General features: G+C 43.5%; 1 protein-coding gene across 4 annotated transcripts; it reads left to right on the top strand.

Moving 5' to 3' along the window:
* The first annotated feature begins 720 nt into the window (after positions 1 to 720).
* si:dkey-8e10.3 (serine/threonine-protein kinase SBK1) lies at positions 721 to 16,671 on the top strand. Of its 4 annotated transcripts, none has more exons than XM_027031303.2 (7): positions 721 to 923; positions 1,036 to 1,069; positions 1,207 to 1,320; positions 6,026 to 6,073; positions 12,534 to 12,710; positions 13,298 to 13,500; positions 14,748 to 16,671. In XM_027031303.2, the coding sequence occupies exons 5-7, from the start codon at positions 12,542 to 12,544 to the stop codon at positions 15,393 to 15,395; spliced, it is 1,020 nt and encodes a 339-aa protein (XP_026887104.1). In that variant the 5' UTR covers positions 721 to 923; positions 1,036 to 1,069; positions 1,207 to 1,320; positions 6,026 to 6,073; positions 12,534 to 12,541; the 3' UTR covers positions 15,396 to 16,671. The 4 variants fall into 4 exon arrangements, with proteins under 4 accessions (XP_026887104.1, XP_026887103.1, XP_026887106.1 ...); XM_027031302.2 differs by having other exon boundaries at positions 1,036 to 1,085; XM_027031305.2 differs by lacking the exons at positions 721 to 923; positions 1,036 to 1,069; positions 1,207 to 1,320; positions 6,026 to 6,073 and adding an exon at positions 10,306 to 10,374.
* Positions 16,672 to 17,482: the final 811 nt, after the last annotated feature.

Raw genomic sequence — 17,482 nt, 5'->3', positions numbered from 1 at the left:
TCAAATCCAGAAAAGGGCAGGGTTGCCTGCTCAAAGAAAAATCCACAATTGAATTCTTTTAATGCAGGTTTTTTTTTTTTGGTTTGTTTATTTTTTTTGAACGCCACAGTATTATATATGCATATTACACTGGTATGGTAAATGCCCTCACAATTATTATGCTGAGTTCTGCAGAAAATACAGAAGGTCATCCCCAGCCAGGACAAGCGCAGCCTAACAGCCAGTTCCACCACTTTCCTAATTCACAAAGCATTTCTTCCAAAAAAAAACCAAACAAAAAAACCAACAAAAAAATAAATGGTCCCGACGTGATTTGCTTGAAGCCAAAATAGTTGAATTTCCAGAGGACCTCCACTAATGGAAAACAAAATACTTTTGCATAGAAATAAGTGGGTGTGCCAAGCATCCGCATTTTGATATATACACACACCTACTGTGAATACAGCCCTACAATGAACGCACCGAACAAAACTTCTCACATTAAGGAAAATGACGTAATTAAATGCAGAATGCCTTAAGGAGTCTCACTTCCTTCTCAGCACCGCTCTTTTCACTACAGAACAAACGGCCTCACAGTCAAGCCACACTGAAAGGCTAATTCAGAGCTTTAAGATGGTGCCAGATTCACACGACCTGTCCTGTGTGCTAAAGTCGGAGAGGCAGAGTGCTCACACACCCGTAAGCTCCCTCTGTCAGTGCAGTTGCATACTGCAGCACATTTTTTGCCAACCTTAGAATCCCTGAGTCACTTGCTGTAGTATTGATTTTAGTGTATAAAAAGGCTTTGCGGAGGCATCAGTTATGGGTGTTTTTTTGGAGAAGCTCAAAACATGCAGGCTGACACTTGGATGACGCTGGTCAGGCTTCTGGGGAAAAAAAGGAAGCCTTTCTCAGGATAAAGACAGAAACCAAATACCAAAACTGTGAGTCATGCTTCCTCAGCCCGCATTATCATTCATTAACATGTTTCTCTTCCTCTCTCTATATTTCTTTTTCTTTTCACACACACCTTTTCTTTCTGTCTGTCTCTCTCAGTACCTGGGTACAGCAGAAGTCACAGTCCTGGATGGTGAGAGTGTGACTGTGTGCGTCCTTCAGGGAGCTGATCGATTGGCCTTCAGACAGGGACAGAATACTGAATGCTTTCGAGAGAAAGAGGAGGCATGTTGTGCTGTTTACTACTGCTTTTTCCATTCACACCGATAGGGTCAGTCGGCCTAACTTGCCCTCAGAGAGAACCCGGTCTAAACATGGAAGTTAGTGGGTGGAGAGGACTGACGTGAAGAGGCAGTATCAATACCCTGTGCTCCAGAGCGCAGTGTGAGTATATTTAGCCCTGTTTCAATGTTCTTCCATAAACAGCAGCACAGGTTGAGGCTGCCAGCCAAGCTCAGCTGTTACCATGGGAACCGTTTACTCAAGTCTGGAGACGGGTTTTGATTTTTATCTTTGAAAAGAGGGATGAGGAACTGTGGGGGCACGCCGACAGAGAAATCAAAAATCCGCATTACTTCACAAACGCATCACATCATAAAAACCCAACCACTTGCTGAACCAAACCTGAATATTGTGGTGCCCAATATCAGCTCTCAGATCTTAATGTGTGGCAGGGCATGAGGAATACTGGCTCCTTATCTGTTGTCAGAGCCACTGGTATGCAGTGCTTGCCACTGGTATGCAGTCACATGCACTCAGATGAGCGCATGCACGCGACTGCATACCAGTGGCAAGCAGGCTGTTGTATTGTTCATGCATCTATAGATATGCAGCCATGGACATCTGGCCATGGGCATGTGGTCATATGCATGCGCTCATTGTACATACGGTTGTGGGCACATGCTCGTGTGCATACGGCTGTGGGTATGCCACATAAACTACCAGTCTCTGGGTTCTAGAGTCATAAAACAGAGCAGAAACTGTATGAAACATTGTGAAATCATCCCTAGCTAGAGGACCACACAAAAGCTTTCATAATGGGACCTTCATAAGTGTCTTCATAATGGGACCTGTGGAAAAGACAGTAAAGACAGCACACCAGATTTGCTCAGAAAGTGACATGCCTGGGCCTGATGCCCTTGACCACTGCCCACCCCTTTCAGGGACATGATTTTCTATTTATTTGTTTGTTTGTATTATCATTCAGTTCTCAGTGTAGTACAAATACAGCATGTGATGAGTTAGTGGTGAAGTTGCCTAATAATACCCCTCCTTTGGATGCAGCTTTCAGTAACGTAATGACAAACAAGCTGCTCACTGGTGTTTGATACTTGCCTAATAACCTAAGTTACTGTTTTATAAGCTCTTCGGCCTATGGTCTTCATTTGCATTTAACACGCTGTTGTATATCTCCCTCTGCTGGCCATTACTAGAGCAAAAATAATCTTTTATTCAATTTTTTAATTTAATCTGGCCTAAAGTCTAAACCTGATGGACTGAACACTCTAATCAGTAAATGTGCCATGCTGTTCAGCACTCTGAGAAGAAGCTTCCAGCTGTAGGGTCCTGCTATGGCTGAGTGAGTTTACAAACAAGGCAACCCTGGTGACCTTCCGGCGGTTTCAGATGGTGCGTTATGTATAGAGGCCACTGAAACTCTATTGTTTGCAAGGTTTGTGGAAGTGGTCGTGTCAGGGGAAGCAGGCAGGGCTTTTCCAGTAAGGGGTGCGAGAACTTCTTCTTTCTTGTGAAGAGATACCCTCAAATTTCACTTTCCCGACATTGACTACTCCTTTCACTGACGGGCTTTCCTGTTTTCAAAATGTTTTGCATCACATGATGCACCAAAGGGGTACTCGGTATGAAAGGGGGGCCAGTGTGGTATGTCCTGAAACTACCAGAAAGAGCCACATTTGTGCACATGGGGCAGAAAAAACAATTACATTTGACTAATTTTTATAGTTAATGAATATGTATGTTTATCAAAAAGTCTATTAATATGTGTGTGTGTTTGTGTTAGAGAGAGAGAGAGAGAGCGAGAGAGAGAGAGTGAGAGTGAGTGAGAGAGAAAGAGAGAGAGAGAGCAAGAGAGTGAGAGTGAGAGTGAGAGAGAGAGAGAGAGAGTGAGAGAGAGAGAGAGAGAGAGAGAGAGAGAGAGAGAGAGAGAGAGAGAGAGAGAGAGAGAGGAGACATACGTGCAGCAGATGCTCATATAATTTCTACAACTAAATTAACCTCATGTGCTGGAAACACATGAGGACCATCACTCACTTTGGAAATCCATGTCAGTTAAATGGCATGTATTCAGGCGTTAGAGGTTCTCCTGCCACCTCTGGGCCCTCTGAGCTGCCTGGTTCTACTCACAGAAGCTCTAAACTGCCTACGATTGCATCTAAACTGGAGAACATCCCCAAACCTAAGATGGCAGACACACGTGCACTGCTCGTTAACATGACATGTGCATTCATGCTTCAAACTTCTCTGACTGTATCTCAGTACAACTTCATTCTTGCTTAAGGGTTAGGGTTATATAAATTCCCACCTTCCCAGTCCTTGACAGGGAGGACAGGATGAATTCTGCCTTGGGAAAGCGTGGAGATACCGGAAGACACAACAGTCCTTCATGGAACCTAGAATGTTGCTAGAAATTAAACAAAGAACTGTACAACCTGCGGTATCAGAAAGTTACCACATGAATAAAATATATGATGATGATGATGATGATGATGATGATGATATTCACACACTTCCATTAAAATTTTAAAATTCAACAATCATTAAACAGATGGTTAAGGCCATAAGGTTAGCAAGGCTGTCTGGTGCAATTGAAATGACAATTTAAGTACATGCCGTTTATCCACTCTAACTAACACTTCCTTTATTAATGACTGAGCCTTACAAGACAACAGAACAGGTCTTAAAACAGTGGACAGGATATTTCTCCATTTGTCTCTAGGTTGTCTAAATTGTTAGACCTGGGTACACTAAGTACCTTTGGAAAGGAAGCGGAAATTCTGAAATACAAATAACGTGCTTCCTGTCCTTCCACATACACCAACACGAGTGCAATTACAAGTGCAATTCGCTATCTCAGATATTTCTATGAACTCCGTCAACCACACTTGTAAACCACAAGTGAGTAATTAACATTTCATGATCAAACATTCCCATGAACAGTGGTTCAAAATAGCTCGTTGTGAGGTGTGGTCACAAACTGTTGCTCAGTTTGAGGAAGTCTGTGAATGAAAAAGGACACAACCCTACACAGAGCACTGCTGGTCACCGTTGTTCTGCCTTGAGTCCTTTACCTTACTTCCCTATATGACAGCAAAACACACTACCTGAGTCTGGTTAAAGATTCTCCAAGTGCCAGTCTAGATAAAGATAAAAAAGGTTAAACAGAAAACCTTCAAACTTCAGTGTGAGCACTTCTGTACTGGTGCATACACATTATGTGAAATGTTTAAAATGCTAGGGTCATTAGTTCTGTGGTGGTCTCACGCATAAATAAGCCGCCGCCTGATAGCTGTTTTGACCATACTTGGTGCTACCAGCAGGTGTCACTATACAACCATGTTGTTGGGGTTCTGCGCAGAAAATTCTGGGGTGATTTATTGTAGTTTTCTATCGTTTCTTACACGTTCATACTTTTGCTCTTTTAGTCTTTCATACTTTCTCTCATGCTCTCTCTCACTTGCAGTACAACACAGGACCTCTGGACCTTCTGTGCTATAGAAGATCTTAATAGTTTTGTTCTTTTGCTAAAAGCCTTTAAAATAAGATGGGCCCTCTCTTCCACCAGAACTAACATCGCAAAAAAGACAAATTCACTATCTATGAATTCCCTCTTTCATGTGTGATAGGCCATCTCTATTTGACATTTTCTGCATGTAATGAATGCTTAAGTAAGCTTTGCTTGGATTTAGTGTCTGTTTCAAGATCGTTCCCATAATGTATCTTTTTGATTGTGGGAGCATAACTGTTAATGCTCAGTAAACGTTCGCTGTGTTTTTCAATATTTATGTAATGCTTTTTAGTGCATTATATAAAATCTCAAAATGTTACAAGTCACAATTTTTGTGTTAAGTTCCTGAAACATTTTTTTCCTGGTTAGGAAAAAGTTTGGCAGACTATAAATTACAGGTCAAATATCTACTGTGTCCAATTTGCTTAGCATTCATGGAAGATATTTTATCTTATCAGAACATTCTACAATTTATTTTCTAGAACATTGCAGTTCAAGTGTTCTGAGAACATTCATAGTGACCAGTTATAATGTTAAGAAGGATGTCCAAATAACACTGTGATCAGAAAGTTTAAACATAGTCTATAACGTTTGATCAAGCATATCTAAAATTGTAAGGAGGTTCCATTAACGTTACATTAAAAATGTTTCCTCCTAACTTTGTGAGAGCCTTCTGGTTGATTCGGGTTGGCTGGGGGACTGACTGGACTAGACTGGAAAAAGAGTTACCAGTAAAGGACCTGTCAAAAAAAAAAAAAGAAAAAAAAAAAGCAGTATTTAGGCTAAAGGTTAAATTCATGTCGAAAACAAGAATGCAGAACGAAACACTCACTCCTCTCATATCCATGATTTTCATTTACACAAGATGCTTTTTAAAATTCTCACAGCTCAACTTAGCCACAGTGAGGGAAGCTGTCACTGGATATTGGCGTGTTCTATCTTTAATTTCAGACCAAATGCCTGCATGTCCCTGTGTCATCACAGCCATCTCGAACAGGCGGAGAGGATGGAGGTCTTGTGGGAGAGGATAAAATCCGTCTCTTTAATGCTACACTATCCTTTTGTTCTCTGCACGTCAGCATCCCATTTCTTAGGGCCCCTGGTACTCTGAAAGCCTGCGACGGGATCCTCACACTCCTCGCTATAAATACCCAGAGCGGCTCCTGGGCCCACAGATCCGATAGCGGTGACATCAAGCCCCTCATAGTGTTTGATCAAACCCCATTGTGGGTGAATAGTATGCTAAGCTTGAAGGAAAGTGTTGAAAAGTGAACTGAACTCCGACATCTTCTTTTGGCCACTAAACTTTTTCTTTTTTTCTTTTTTTTTTCCCCTTTTCCTTAGTGTAAACCTTTAACTTCGGTGGGATTTTCGTGCAACTTTATCACCTGGGTAAGTCATTTAAAAGTTCCCTTGAGGTACTTCTGATCCTTATTTAATAGAACTTGTTTTGTAATACGTCTGTTATTGATTAGTGCCTTGCGCCCACTCATGCATGCTTAATGGCGCAGTCACCTAAGCCCATATCTCCCAGCATAACGGGCCTCTTCTCAAGCACACTCCAAATGCTTCAACCATCTCAATGAATGGAGAAGAAGGACTGAGACACTGACCATATTGAACAAATTATTCATGTACTGTAAAAACTTAGTAAAGAACTGACACGCTGTAAAACTACATATTTAAATTAAAAATAAAATACATTAAAACCCAGTGTAGAAATGATTAATGTACTAGAAAACCTGATACTGAGTTTACTCAACCAGAAGCTTATAAGAAGCTTACTCAAATAATGAATGCACTCTAGAATATATTATTAATGAACATTATTAAAGTGTAAAATCAATGGCCCCAGTGCAGAACAATGTCTCTCAGCAGAAGGCGCTTCCTGTTGAGTGCAGGCAGATGGAATAAGACAGAAGTGCCTTCTCAGCTCAGCTGCATGAAGGCACCTGTTTTCCACGAAGGGCAGGAGAAAAGTTAGCTACTGGGTCTGAGGGAACGCAGCCACTGGAATGGCGCCCGTCTCCCTGATCAAGCACACTCAATACCTTCCTGGTGCACACTCTGTAAGACAACACTGTGTTGACCAAATACCCTGTATCTTAACAGCGAGCAACTGGGGGAGGAGGGGCACCTCATGAGGGGTAATGCTGTGTGTGTGTGTGTGGGGGGGGTGTTTGGTGTGTGAGAGTGTGTTACATACAGGCCTGCATGTATGCTACATGTGTACATTTCCTATATTCTTGTCATGTTGATCCCTATGGGGATTCTTCCCCATCATCCTATTACAGCATAGCTGACATTCTCCAGTCGTGCTTCCTAATTTCACTGTCAAACACAGACACACACACACACACACCCACAAACACAGGCGCATGTATGAACACGCGCATGCACACACACACACGTCGCACGCACACGTACACACGCATGCACACACGCTCGCACACACACACACAAACACACTCCACGCTGAGCCATGGAGCCATCACCGGAATGTCCTGCAATTATCTCCCTCACTTAGTCCGACACTCTGAGGATTGGATGGCATGACAGAATCGAGAGAGTGATCAGCATGGAAAATCTACCCAGCAAAAATCCGAGTGATGAATTAACACCTACAGTTATGAATTAACCCATACAGAGCTTATTACCGTTCAGCTGGACTCAAACGCAGTAGGTGCTAATTCCCTACTGTTTGGTTTTGTTTTTTGCTGTATGGAGCAGTGCTGATCCCCATTTGACTTATAGCGGCTACTACCGAACAGCGTCTTATTTTGGTTGCAGCGGCGCTGTGGGAATAGGCCCACGAGGCAGGGACAGTGGCAGCGCTAAGGCAAGCCTGCCTGTCAGTCTCTCCCTCGCCAGCCGTCTCCGGCGTGACAGCAGGTCAGGCTGAAGCGGTGGAGGCAAGGGTGGGGTGTCAGAGGCATAATGAGGCAGAAAGGATGACACGCACGTGCACGCACACGCACACAGACACACACACACCTACACACACTCATGCACACGCACGCACGCACACACACACACCTACACACGCACGCACGCACACACACGCACGCACACACGCACGCACACACATGCATGCGCACACACATGCACGCAGACACACACACACCTACACACGCACACGCACGCACACAGACACACACACACCTACACACACACACACACACGCACGCACGCACGCACACACGCACACACACACCAAGGCTTGTTATGCGGTCTTTGTGGGGCATTATATATTAACATAGAATAATTCTATGCTTAATACTAAACTGAATCCTAACAACCTCAGCAGCCCAAAGGAAACCACTTGGTGTTCACAAAGAGCTAAGTACACCCCCCCCCCCCCCCCCCCCCACACACACACACACATGCAGGGACTGAATGGCATGCTGCTCTGAACTGATCTCTTTACAGAACTGTCTCCACCTTTATCACGCTCTATGGCTCAGAAGTCCCATCCTTCAGAAGCCCTGCTCATTAAGCTTCCTAAATTTAGCTTCTCCTCTTTTCTGCCCAACTAAATGACATCCAAGCATGAAACCACCATTCCAGGACCATGTGCACATCATGCCCAGTGGGAGAGATTCGTAGCACTACACACAGCAAACCCCCCCACCCCACCCCCAGCTCCTAAATATTTGATTGAGCCAATGAAGGCCTGCATAATTAAATGATCGTCTGAATTAAGGAAAAACACTCAACTGCAGTGCCGCGTTGCTGTGTCCTTGCAGCTGTAGTAGTGAGACCACAACACAACTCTCTGTTTCTCCCTGTCTCTCATGTAATCAGTTACAAATCTGTTAGTTTTTACTTTTGACCACTGTTCCGGACATTTTAGGATTATCAAAAACAGAGCATGTGACTGTGCTGCCATCAGCGTACCACTATGGAAATAACCCTACACTTGCACTTGCCTGCCTGGTCATCTGTCCACACTGAGCTGTAAGTCCATTCCTGCATATTCCTGAGGGACACATCTCGCTGTCCCTGCATGTGAAGATGTGGAGCACGGTGGTTTAGTATACATTTTGCTTAGACAAGCTGTTTCTGAGCCCTGAAAGAAAGGGAGAGAGATAAAAAAGAGAGAGATAGATCGAGAGAGAGAGAGAGAGAGAGAGAGAGAGAGAGAGAGAGAGAGAGAGAGAGAGAGAGAGAGAGAGAGAGAGAGAGATCATGTCAAGTAAATTCTACAAAAATGATTTGTGTTGAATTTAGGGATATAGGAATGACAAAGATTTTTAAAACTATGGAAATATTTCCCTAGATAGTAACCTTGAAGGTGGTGGAGTGGTTAAGTAATTTTGTAAAAACCAGCCAGTGTAAGCTAGTTTTTGAAAATATCCATCCAAATAAACCTCACCCCATAGCTCCAACCCTCACTCCAAAGCTCTCCCCGGGACCCAGGAAGGCACAGTGCGCGACTACAGGTGGAGGCCATGAGGTCTTATTCACGTTAAACAAAATCACCAGAATATTATTATAATAGACGTACATAGCGAAGATGGCTAGGATAAACACCTGGTGTAGGGTTAGTTAGCTAGGATAAACACCTGGTGTAGGGTTAGTTAGCTAGGATAAACACCTGGTGTAGGGTTAGTTAGCTAGGATAAACACCTGGTGTAGGGTTAGTTAGCTAGGATAAACACCTGGTGTAGGGTTAGTTAGCTAGGATAAACACCTGGTGTAGGGTTAGTTAGCTAGGATAAACACCTGGTGTAGGGTTAGTTAGCTAGGATAAACACCTGGTGTAGGGTTAGTTAGCTAGGATAAACACCTGGTGTAGGGTTAGTTAGTTAGTTAGAGAACAGGTAAATCTGGCTAACACATCCACAGGGTTAGAGATACTACACAGCCGACGGCAGTTCTGAATGCTTATTTACAATGTTCAGTGAATTTCATCCGTAATGTTTGACGAAACACCTGTAGTGCCGGATAGCTTGCTTATCTAACTACTTTGCTTTACCCCCTCTTTTTAAGCGTAGCCTTTTCTATTCTGTTTCTATTTTCTTTTCTCTATTCTGGGTTTTGTTTAATAGTGCAAGCTGTTCTAGGCATTGGTGTCACTTACTCTGCCAACCTCGTGCAACTAGGTTGCTATGCAACGTGAGTCCAGCCGCGTGAAGCGCTCGGTTCACGAGCAGAGACTACGGAGCGCTCGCGTATCTGCGGATCGTGAGGAAGACAGGCCGGTGGACCATCCAGTCATTTCATTCGCTCCGACTGAACCACTGAAACGATTTTTTAAGTCCTGCATCTGCCACATATAACTTTTTTTTCGTTTTATTATCAAAGCATCTGATTTATTTACAGCCTGGCATGAGTTTTAAAAAATGAGCACAACAAAAATGCTTCTACACTAAATTAACTACTCTACCTATAATTGTAACCTTTTATGCAAAGTCATGCACATACAAAGAAAACAACCCCTTGAGACCTCTTAATGGGGTTCTTTTGTAAAGAGAGAATCAACAGGCAAAAGAGGTAACGCCATCAGCTACTGTAGCTTCAAATTCAGCTTTAGAGTTTGTGCCAGTCCGATTAGCCACTCCCTGATCTCTCCAGCAGAGTTACACTGAAGGTGAGCGAAGGACAAAGAGAGACAGGGGGAGGGAGTTAGAGACATGAATGTGAAGACCATTAGTACTCATGCAATGAACACACGCGTTGGACAGTCCAAGGTGGGACAAATTAGACAAACTTGTGCATGTTTGTAGTGTGGAGGTGTTTGCGCATTTGCACATGCATGTGTGCGTGTGTGCGAGAGAGTTTCTTAGCATTAACTAATGTAATGTTAATTTGTTTTGTGTAACAGGACTTTATAAACCATTTTTGGATCTTGATAGAGGAAATAGACATATTGCCTGAAATTTAAAAAAAAATGTTTGTTTTAATTATTATTTTTCTATTGAGGGTTTCACAGACTGGGTCAGCTGATAAAAATATCAGGCTCTCAATGAAGGTTTTTTCTCTAAACATTTGTTTGTTTTCAGTTTCAGTTTAATCTCAGTCCATACAATTGACCCTAAGCATTATTTACTAGAAAATCCTTTTTATATATATATATATATATATATATATATATATATATATATATATATATATATATATATATATATATATATATATATATATATACACACACACACACACACACACACATACATACACACACACACACACACACACACATTTACACAATTCTGTCAGTGGCTATTCTGTCAGTCAAGAACTAATTAAAATGTTTATTTATTATATATCTACACCCTGTCCAGGGTCACCCTGTCCAGGCACCCTGTCCAGGGTCGAGTCCCACCTTGTGCCCTGTGCTGCTGGGACATTCTCTGGCCCCAGCTCCCATGAGCTGTATTCAATGGTTTAGAAAATGAATGAATGAATGAATCAATCTATTCTGCTCCATAACCAGATATTGAGTTGTAATAGACATCAACACATCTTACTTGCCCACATACCCTGGACTGTTTTAGTACTGACATGAGTATATTTGCCTTCTCTTACAAGCTTATTTTTCTACTTACATTAAATTTTGTTGAGGTGATGTACTATATATAACTAAGTACAATTTTTCTACAATATTTCCTTTCAATGTTTACAATATGTCCGTGCTAACCTCCCATATAGCAGTGTATGGGGTATGTTATATTTTCTTACCATACATACGGAGGAGACTATGTTGTATTGTAAGCACGTTGTTTGAGAGCGAGTTAACTTTTCTAATGGTAATCATTTTGGCACAGACGCAGAGGTCACATGGTAAGGATATTTCAAATGCGTCTGCCGGTACGGCAAATAGCTACAGCAGCCGCAGAATGAGTTAGAGAACGACGAGAATTTGGGACCAAATACGCGAGCAAGAACTGACCCGCTGAAGCATCGAGGGCAGAATGAACGACAGAGATGTGAAAAAGCGAGTTGTGAGCGTGCACCGTGAGGTGATAAGTGTCCAGCAGCGGAGGCTCCGTTTACCGGCGCCTCGCTCTCCACCGGAGAGGACGCGCTTAGAACAGGTCTGTGCGCGGTGGGCTGACGTTACAGGTTAAAAGTGCACGGAGTTCGTCTGCTTCAATTATTGGGTATCTTAAAGGAGATCCCACGAAATCACATGGGATTACTGAACGAGTTACAATGCTTTCTTAAGCGAAGTATCAATTAATTTCATGAACGCTTGACAAAATGTTGTAAATATAATAGAAAAAAAACATTTCTTTATGGTCTTATTTTAATATTTTATTTAGGATAGTTTATTGGTATTTAGGATAGTTTATTGGATTTTAATTTTCTATAAATTCGGTATATTTTATATAGCCTAGCGTAATACGGAGCTTAAGCTTGTAAGTAGGAAAACTAGTGTTCATTTAAAATCTATGTCGTAGGCCTATATAGGGGCCTACGTTAATAATTCAACTGCACTGAACTGACCAAACAAACTTTTATTCTCAGTTGCGTCGTTCTGGAATAGTTGCTGCTGTTTATTGATTTACTGAGCTGTATAATGCATGTTTATTATTTATTATTTACTGCTTCTGAGCTATAAGTAAATATCAAGCTGTCTGCTTAGAAAAAGTTAGGCAGCCTCTCTCTTTTAAAGTTCAGTTCTGGAGTGGTTAATAAAACATCTGTTCACTATGCACATTTAAACACACTTTTAACAATCCAAAATCTGACCTCAGACGGGCGCAGTCAGGTTATTTTTTTGTCCCGTCAGTAGATTCAAAATGCACCATGCTGTAAGCCATTTGCTTACGCGGCCGTTTTTAGAAACGTAAAAGAAGGAGCCGTTGAATAATGAAAGCCTTTTCTGCCCGGTGTGTGGCGACAGCTAGCGGGATGATTGAGCTGGACTCGATGGCCGAGGGAAGCAGCCCGATCGAAGAGATGATGGAGTTGACCGCACAGAGTCTGTGTCAACTGGAAATCAAAGATCATTTCAACATCATTAAAGAGATCGGCCGCGGGAAATACGGGCGCGTGCTGCTGGTCACCCATCGCTGCCGCGGTATGTAAGCGCATGCACCGCAGCAAGTGATCAAATGTGTGAGAAAAAAAAATCACCTTTTTCTTCCTGTTTTTCCGTGGGTTTTGTTTGTTTGTTTGTTTGTTTGTTTGTTTTTTAATCCATTGGTCTATAAGAAGCAGTAAGAAGACGGAAGCGATCAGATCCTCATGTGCAACAACATAAAAAACAAAAACATTGTACATAATGTAGACAGTACCCCACCCGCCCAAAACGTCACATATCCTTCAAACAGCTGTAACAATTCACTCCTGACAACTCGCCACACACACTGCCTAAGTCATAGATGATGAAATGATGAAATGGCTGTTGTATCAGTACCCAAAATCTTGAAGCAGTAGAACATTTCTATCTGTGTCCTATAACGATATTCATTTTCTGTTCAAAGTCTACAGTGTTCCGTTTTCCTGACATTTAAAGCTAAATCATGCTACTCCCATGATATCATATTAGGCAGCTGCAAAAAAACGAGCTCAAATAAATCACGGTCCTATACAGCTCTTTATGTGTCTCTGGAGATGCTGGATCCTTGTGTCTCGTGTTTCTTTGCCTCGGCATTTGTGTAACAGGCACGCCCATGGCTCTGAAGGTCCTGCCCAAAGCATCCACCAAGCTGAAGGGCTTCTTGCGGGAGTACTGCACCTCTCTTCAGCTGTCTTGTCACCCGTGCATCGTGGGCCTGTTTGGCATCGCCTTCCAGTCCAACGAGCACTATGGATTCGCCCAGGAACTAGTGGTCGGCCGTGACCTGTTCGCCATCATCCAGCCTCGGGTCAGTCTCCACGCTGAGCATGCGCAGAAGTCCTACTGAACAGAATACCAGGCATATCGAGTTACATGCTGCTCAGGTGAACTCTGCTCGAGTTGAACCAGCTGATGACTTCACTATTGCCTATAGGAAAAGACCTCCTGCACAACTTACCTAACGTTATCATAACTATCACGTGTGGATTTCATTGGGGGTAAATGCCAAATCTGTAAATATCAAGTACACTACACACTTGGATGCACAATGGAAACCTGTAATACCTAATAATAACGAGAGAATGTTTGGCATTGACTTTGTCTCCTGTACCCCTGGTGTGAGAGCTGTCATGGTTCGGGTTTGATGGCAGAAGGCATGCAACAGAGCAGGCTAAACACGTTTGGGGAATGAGTGTGTGAAGTGGGGGGGAACCTCTCACAGAGGGTCGGTGTGTGAGTCAGAGCTCCCGTCGGGAGCGTGCAGCTGCCGCACTTCCTTTCAGCACTACGAGTGCCTCCGTGAGGCTGTCTGAAACATTAAACTCCAGACATAAAAGATTTAAGGAGCAATAACACAACAGAGGTGCCAAGCCTATCCTCATATTCGAAGTCCTCCTGCAACGATGTGATCGTGTGCAAAGACCTCAGGCAAGGAGAAACCAAAGTGTGGCCCCTTCTGCTGAGTGACAAACTCCTAAAGATCAAGTTATTCATAGCACATGTTTTGTCATTTATAATCTGCCCTTTTTTCTCTGACAATTAAAGCCTTATGAGCCATCATTGCAGAATCGCAGTGAAATGTTGCTGGAAAGAATATTTAAGAACCTTCAAAAATAAAATGAATACAAAAAACATTTTACTTGATTACACTAATCTTCAGTTTGATGGGTGTTTTTGTTGTTGTTGTTCATGTCAAGTGAGAACCTGAAATTGTTCACTTGGTGGTACCGAGTGTGTTTTCTGTCCTGTTTCTAGGCCGTGGTCGGGACACAGAGGAACTCGCTCTGCTAGAGTTCCAGGAGCGAGCTGCTCTGAATCACTAAGCTCTTTTAAGATATCACTTAACATAGCGTTAAAACAACAGGTTAGCCTAAATAATTGGTTAGACTAGGTCCAACTTCTCAGAAAACTAATTTGATAAGCCCCGCCCTCACCCATGATGCTCAATTATCTCAACAGTAAAATCAGCAACATTGAATTGACAGTGCAGACTGTTTGATCAGAGTATTTCAAGTATTTAGATGAATCATTGAAGCGTCTGCCTCCTGTGCACAGGTGGGTATCCCAGAGTGTGCTGTGAAGCGCTGCGCGGTGCAGCTGGCCAGCGCCCTGGCGTACATCCACCGCGTGGGCCTGGTGCACCGCGACATCAAGCCCGAGAACGTGCTGCTGCTGGACACCCACTGCCGGCACGTCAAGCTGGCCGACTTCGGCCTGACGCAGAAACGCGGCACGCTGGTGCGCTTCATCTCGGGCACGCTGCCCTACATGGCGCCGGAGCTGTGTGCCATGGCCCTGGAGGAGGGCGGGGAGGAGGCGAAGGCGCCCCCGCTCAGCGTGCAGCCCAGCCTGGACACGTGGGCCTTTGGCGTGCTGCTTTTCTGCATCCTCACGGGCTTTTTCCCTTGGGAGCGCTGCGTTGACGACGACGACTTCTATGAGGAGTTCGCTGCCTGGCGGCGGGACCCGGCGGGCGCCACCGCACCCACACAGTGGAGGAGGTTCACACCAACATGCATGGAGATGTTTGGGAGGCTGCTGGCACTAGACGCCGGCGAGAGGGGCTCGGCCGAGGACGTGAAAGGCTTCGTGGGAGAGGAGTGGGTGAGGGAGAGGAGCCTGAGCATGCAGCCTGAGCAGGGAGCGACAGTTCCAGCCGCAGAGGTCCTGACCCCCTGCTGCAGTGGACCAGTGCCACACTGAGGCTGTGATGGGACTTTCTGGAGACCAGTGGGTGTGGAATGCAGCCTCGATTAAAAATCGCTTCACCTGAAATATCCTCCTGTCATAGGAGTTTCCACGTAAAATGCTGAGTCATGCTTACTGGTTTTCATTCCCTGATAGCTCCATTAGCATATCTGGGGTACAGTGTCCCTTTAAGATTTAGTGCTCATTGCACTGCAAGCTGACGGGAATATTTCTATTCAGACTGACTGTAGTAGCAAACTGAAATAACAATTTTATTGTCAGATTTATGATCCATAGGGTGGGAAGTAAAAATGCACAATAAACTCACCTCCAGAGTTCCGTGAACTTGTACAGGGTTCAAATGAGCCAGGGCTGTAGAGTGCAGGTTGTGTTAACTGTGAGTCATCTCCAGCACACGGGTGTAAATAGAATACGTTTACACACTTTTCGTCTCGGCTACAGTTATATTCATGCAGACTCATGGCATTAGAATTGTTTTTCTTTGCGAATAACAATATATTTGTGGTAATGAACAACTTAGACAGCTAGGAGCCTTAAAGTTCCTTAAAGTTCATGTAAAATGGTCTTTGTTTTATTATGATTGCAGTGAAAAGCTGTAGCTCTATTTGTATAAAAGACAATTAAACTGCATGTTGACGCTTTGGCTTTAGGTCATGCTCTTGCAGGAATTATAATCAATACATCACTAGACTTTTAAACTGCTTTTTAACGGCTCACTTAACTGCTGTTTATGCATAACATTGGTGAAGGCGGCAGATTCAGGTTTCTAAGTGCTTGGAAGTGCAAGCCATCCCAGTTTTTTTTCTTTCAGACCCACACACACACACACACACACACACACACTCCATGCCCCAGGGGCCTTCACCTTCTTGCACAGAATAATCTCTTGGCATCTGCTGCAGCTGGTATGCCAGTGATGGACAGTGTGAGTGCGATGGTGCTTGCTGGCATCTGGCGCAGTCCAGGCCTGTGTGTCCCGTGGGCCGGGGGCCTTCTTGGCTTGCATCCCCTGGTCAGCAGCTCCACGCAATTTACAGCATATTTAGAGGGTTACACAGACCGGGATCACATTAATAAAACCTGGCAGCTATAAAGCCACAAGTGAAAAATATCACACCTTTGTGAGAAGCAATGCCAATTAAAACTCCAGAGTGCTTTATATTCCACAGCTATAGATCTACATTAAAGTGAACACAGCAGCATTACGAGGCACCTGCATGTTTGTCTTGCCTTAGATTCTGTTTCAGCACTCTGCAAATAAAGTTTTCAGTTGTCGACAGACTCTGCTTGTGTCTGTATCTGATACTTAACAATGTATGTAAACGTGGCTATACAGTGTCTGTTCCTGGAAAGTTCCTTCTGGATGACACCAGACCAAGTTGGGATGAAGTCATGATACATTCATACACAGCTGTTCTAGCTGGTACTTAACAGTTACACAATCTGGAGCTAATTCTATATTACTATGAGGCTAATGACTATCACATCCTTTCAAAAAGTCCAGTAAGTTAACAGTAAACTTTACACAGGTGAAAGTATGCATTGCCAGTTGAGCAATAAGCAAGAGCCAAAATGTTTGTTGTTGTTATTGTTGTTTACATAACAACCATGCTTACACACCAAACCATGCCAATTTGTAATTATAAAATATATTGACTGCAACATGCAAATAGCCATACTGAAAATGAAACCCTATGAAACCACAAACTAAAAAGGCTCCTTTTTTCACACTTGTTGAATGGTGTCTCTGAATTTAAAACAACAGCTGAAATGACATCACACAAACTCCCCCACAGTTCAGTGTGCCTTAAGCATAATGTGTGAACTGCAAAATAGCGAGACTAACGCACAGCTGGTTAACCTTCCCCATTACATCAGTGTGATCTTCCAGCAGGCTGTGTGACAGATGCAGCAGTCTGAAGCCCGATCAGGACCCTGCTGAGAGGATAGATCCTGTTTGACTGATAACAGCGCAGCCTGCTATGAATAAATCTTCTGTGTTATGCTTTGTTATGGAAAATTACCACAACTGGGCCCTGAGTCTCACAGCCAACAGCTTCCTATTACACCAATCCGCATGG

Source organism: Electrophorus electricus, chromosome 23, assembly GCF_013358815.1.
Source record: "Electrophorus electricus isolate fEleEle1 chromosome 23, fEleEle1.pri, whole genome shotgun sequence".
Taxonomy (NCBI): Eukaryota; Metazoa; Chordata; class Actinopteri; order Gymnotiformes; family Gymnotidae; genus Electrophorus; species Electrophorus electricus.
The sequence above is the reverse complement of the archived record's forward strand: the minus strand, read 5'-3'. Positions and strand labels throughout refer to the sequence as shown.

Bases quoted from the DNA above. Each gene is read 5' to 3' on its own strand.
- si:dkey-8e10.3 (XM_027031303.2), top strand. From the start codon at position 12,542: ATGATTGAGCTGGACTCGATGGCCGAGGGAAGCAGCCCGATCGAAGAG. The intron at 12,711-13,297 runs GTATGTAAGCGC...TTTGTGTAACAG, and splicing joins GGTCACCCATCGCTGCCGCG to GCACGCCCATGGCTCTGAAG. The intron at 13,501-14,747 runs GTCAGTCTCCAC...TCCTGTGCACAG, and splicing joins TCGCCATCATCCAGCCTCGG to GTGGGTATCCCAGAGTGTGC.